The sequence below is a fragment of the Ursus americanus genome, chromosome 24, assembly GCF_024610735.1.
Source record: "Ursus americanus isolate L20-20 chromosome 24, mUrsAme1.1.p, whole genome shotgun sequence".
NCBI lineage: Eukaryota > Metazoa > Chordata > Mammalia > Carnivora > Ursidae > Ursus > Ursus americanus.
In genome coordinates, this window is record NC_142150.1 from 35,914,458 (window position 1) to 35,916,038 (window position 1,581).

A 1,581-nucleotide genomic window follows, 5' to 3' on the forward strand; every position below is an offset into this window, starting at 1 on the left:
CTATTAATAAATGATGAGGCCACTCCTCACGTAGGGTGAAAGTAAGAACCTCCAGGACTTAGAGGTGTTGGGATTGTGTGGAATCAAGTCAGCTGTCAGTCCATTTGGCATATAATCTGTGTCAAATTAAGCTTTCTTTATCCAAAGGCAGTAGGAATTTTGTTAGAGTCCATTCATGTGCATATTACTGGGGGTTAAGGTTTCTGATAGGACGGATCTGGGTAGGACCTCAGCAAGACCATCTCTTCTTTTGCAACCTCTTTAAGGCATCTTTGATTTCCTTGTTCCTCAGACTGTAAATCAATGGATTCAACATGGGAATAACCACAGTGTAGAATACGGATGCAAATCTGTCAAAGCTGGAGGAACCACCAGAGCTGGAACTCAAATAGACAAACATACCTGAGGTATAGAAGAGGGAAACCGCTGTCAGATGAGAAGCACAGGTGTTGAAAGCCTTGGACCTGCCTTTAGCTGAAGTGATCTTCATGATGGACATGACAATATAGCCATAGGATATCATGATAATGAGGGCATTTATTATCCCAAAGAGCATTGCTAATATAGCAATCAACAGTCGTACAAAGAAAGTGTCAGTGCAGGACAGATTTAACAGTTGGGGCATGTCACAGAGGAAGTGCTTGATGACATTAGGCCCACAAAAGTGGAGCTGAAACATGGTACACAATTGGGATATAGAAGCAGAGAGTCCAGCCAAATAGGATCCCAGCACCATCCGAATACAGAGGGTGGGTGACATGATTGCTGAATAGAGAAGTGGATTACAAATGGCAGCATATCGGTCATAAGCCATGGCTGTCAGGAGACAAGACTCACTCAGTCCCATGGTTGAAAAGACAAAGTACTGAACAGCACAACCCACAAAGGTGATAGTCTGCTGCTCTTGAAAAAAGGTGGAGAGCATCTTGGGAGCTGTAGAGGTCACATAGCAGATATCTATGAAGGACAGATTACTGAGGAAGAAGTACATGGGTGTGTGGAGGTGAGAGTCCATCCTTATTAAGACGATGAGGCACAGGTTCCAAGTCAGAGTCAAAATGTAGATCAGCAGGAATACAACAAAGAGCACTGCTAGGATCCCGGGAAAATCAGAGAATCCCAAAAGGATGAAATAAGTGATCTCTGTAATATTTCCTCTCCCAATCATTGACTTGCTGCTTCTAAAATCAGAAAAGAGAGAAGAGAATGCACCGCTGACTCAGGTGAAAGGACAGCATTACAATTCTCATATGTGCCAATTTTGTTCCTCCAATGAGTACAGGGAAAGAAGCAATGCCTCACTGTCCTGATGAAAAGACCCAGTTTTCATCTCAAATTATGAAGAAGTGCCTTTTTAAAAGTGCTTCAGGTTCTCAATTATTTCATGAGGTCTCATAAAAATTAAAAAAGATATTTAAAAATTGATGAAAAACTTTAAAAAAAGGCAATAGAAATCATGTGGTTCTTATAAATAAGGTAAGTCACCTTTAAAATAATGTTTTTAAAAGACCTCTGAAAATTCAATATATAACTGCAGTTATATAATAGCAAAGGATAAGTGGCATCATTATAGAATAAATT

General features: G+C 40.2%; 1 protein-coding gene across 1 annotated transcript; it reads right to left on the bottom strand.

The window, feature by feature from the left end:
* Positions 1-229: 229 nt before the first annotated feature.
* Positions 230-1,168, bottom strand: LOC123785336 (olfactory receptor 5AN1-like). The gene has a single exon (XM_045787068.2). The coding sequence runs from the start codon at positions 1,166-1,168 to the stop codon at positions 230-232; it is 939 nt and encodes a 312-aa protein (XP_045643024.2).
* Positions 1,169-1,581: the final 413 nt, after the last annotated feature.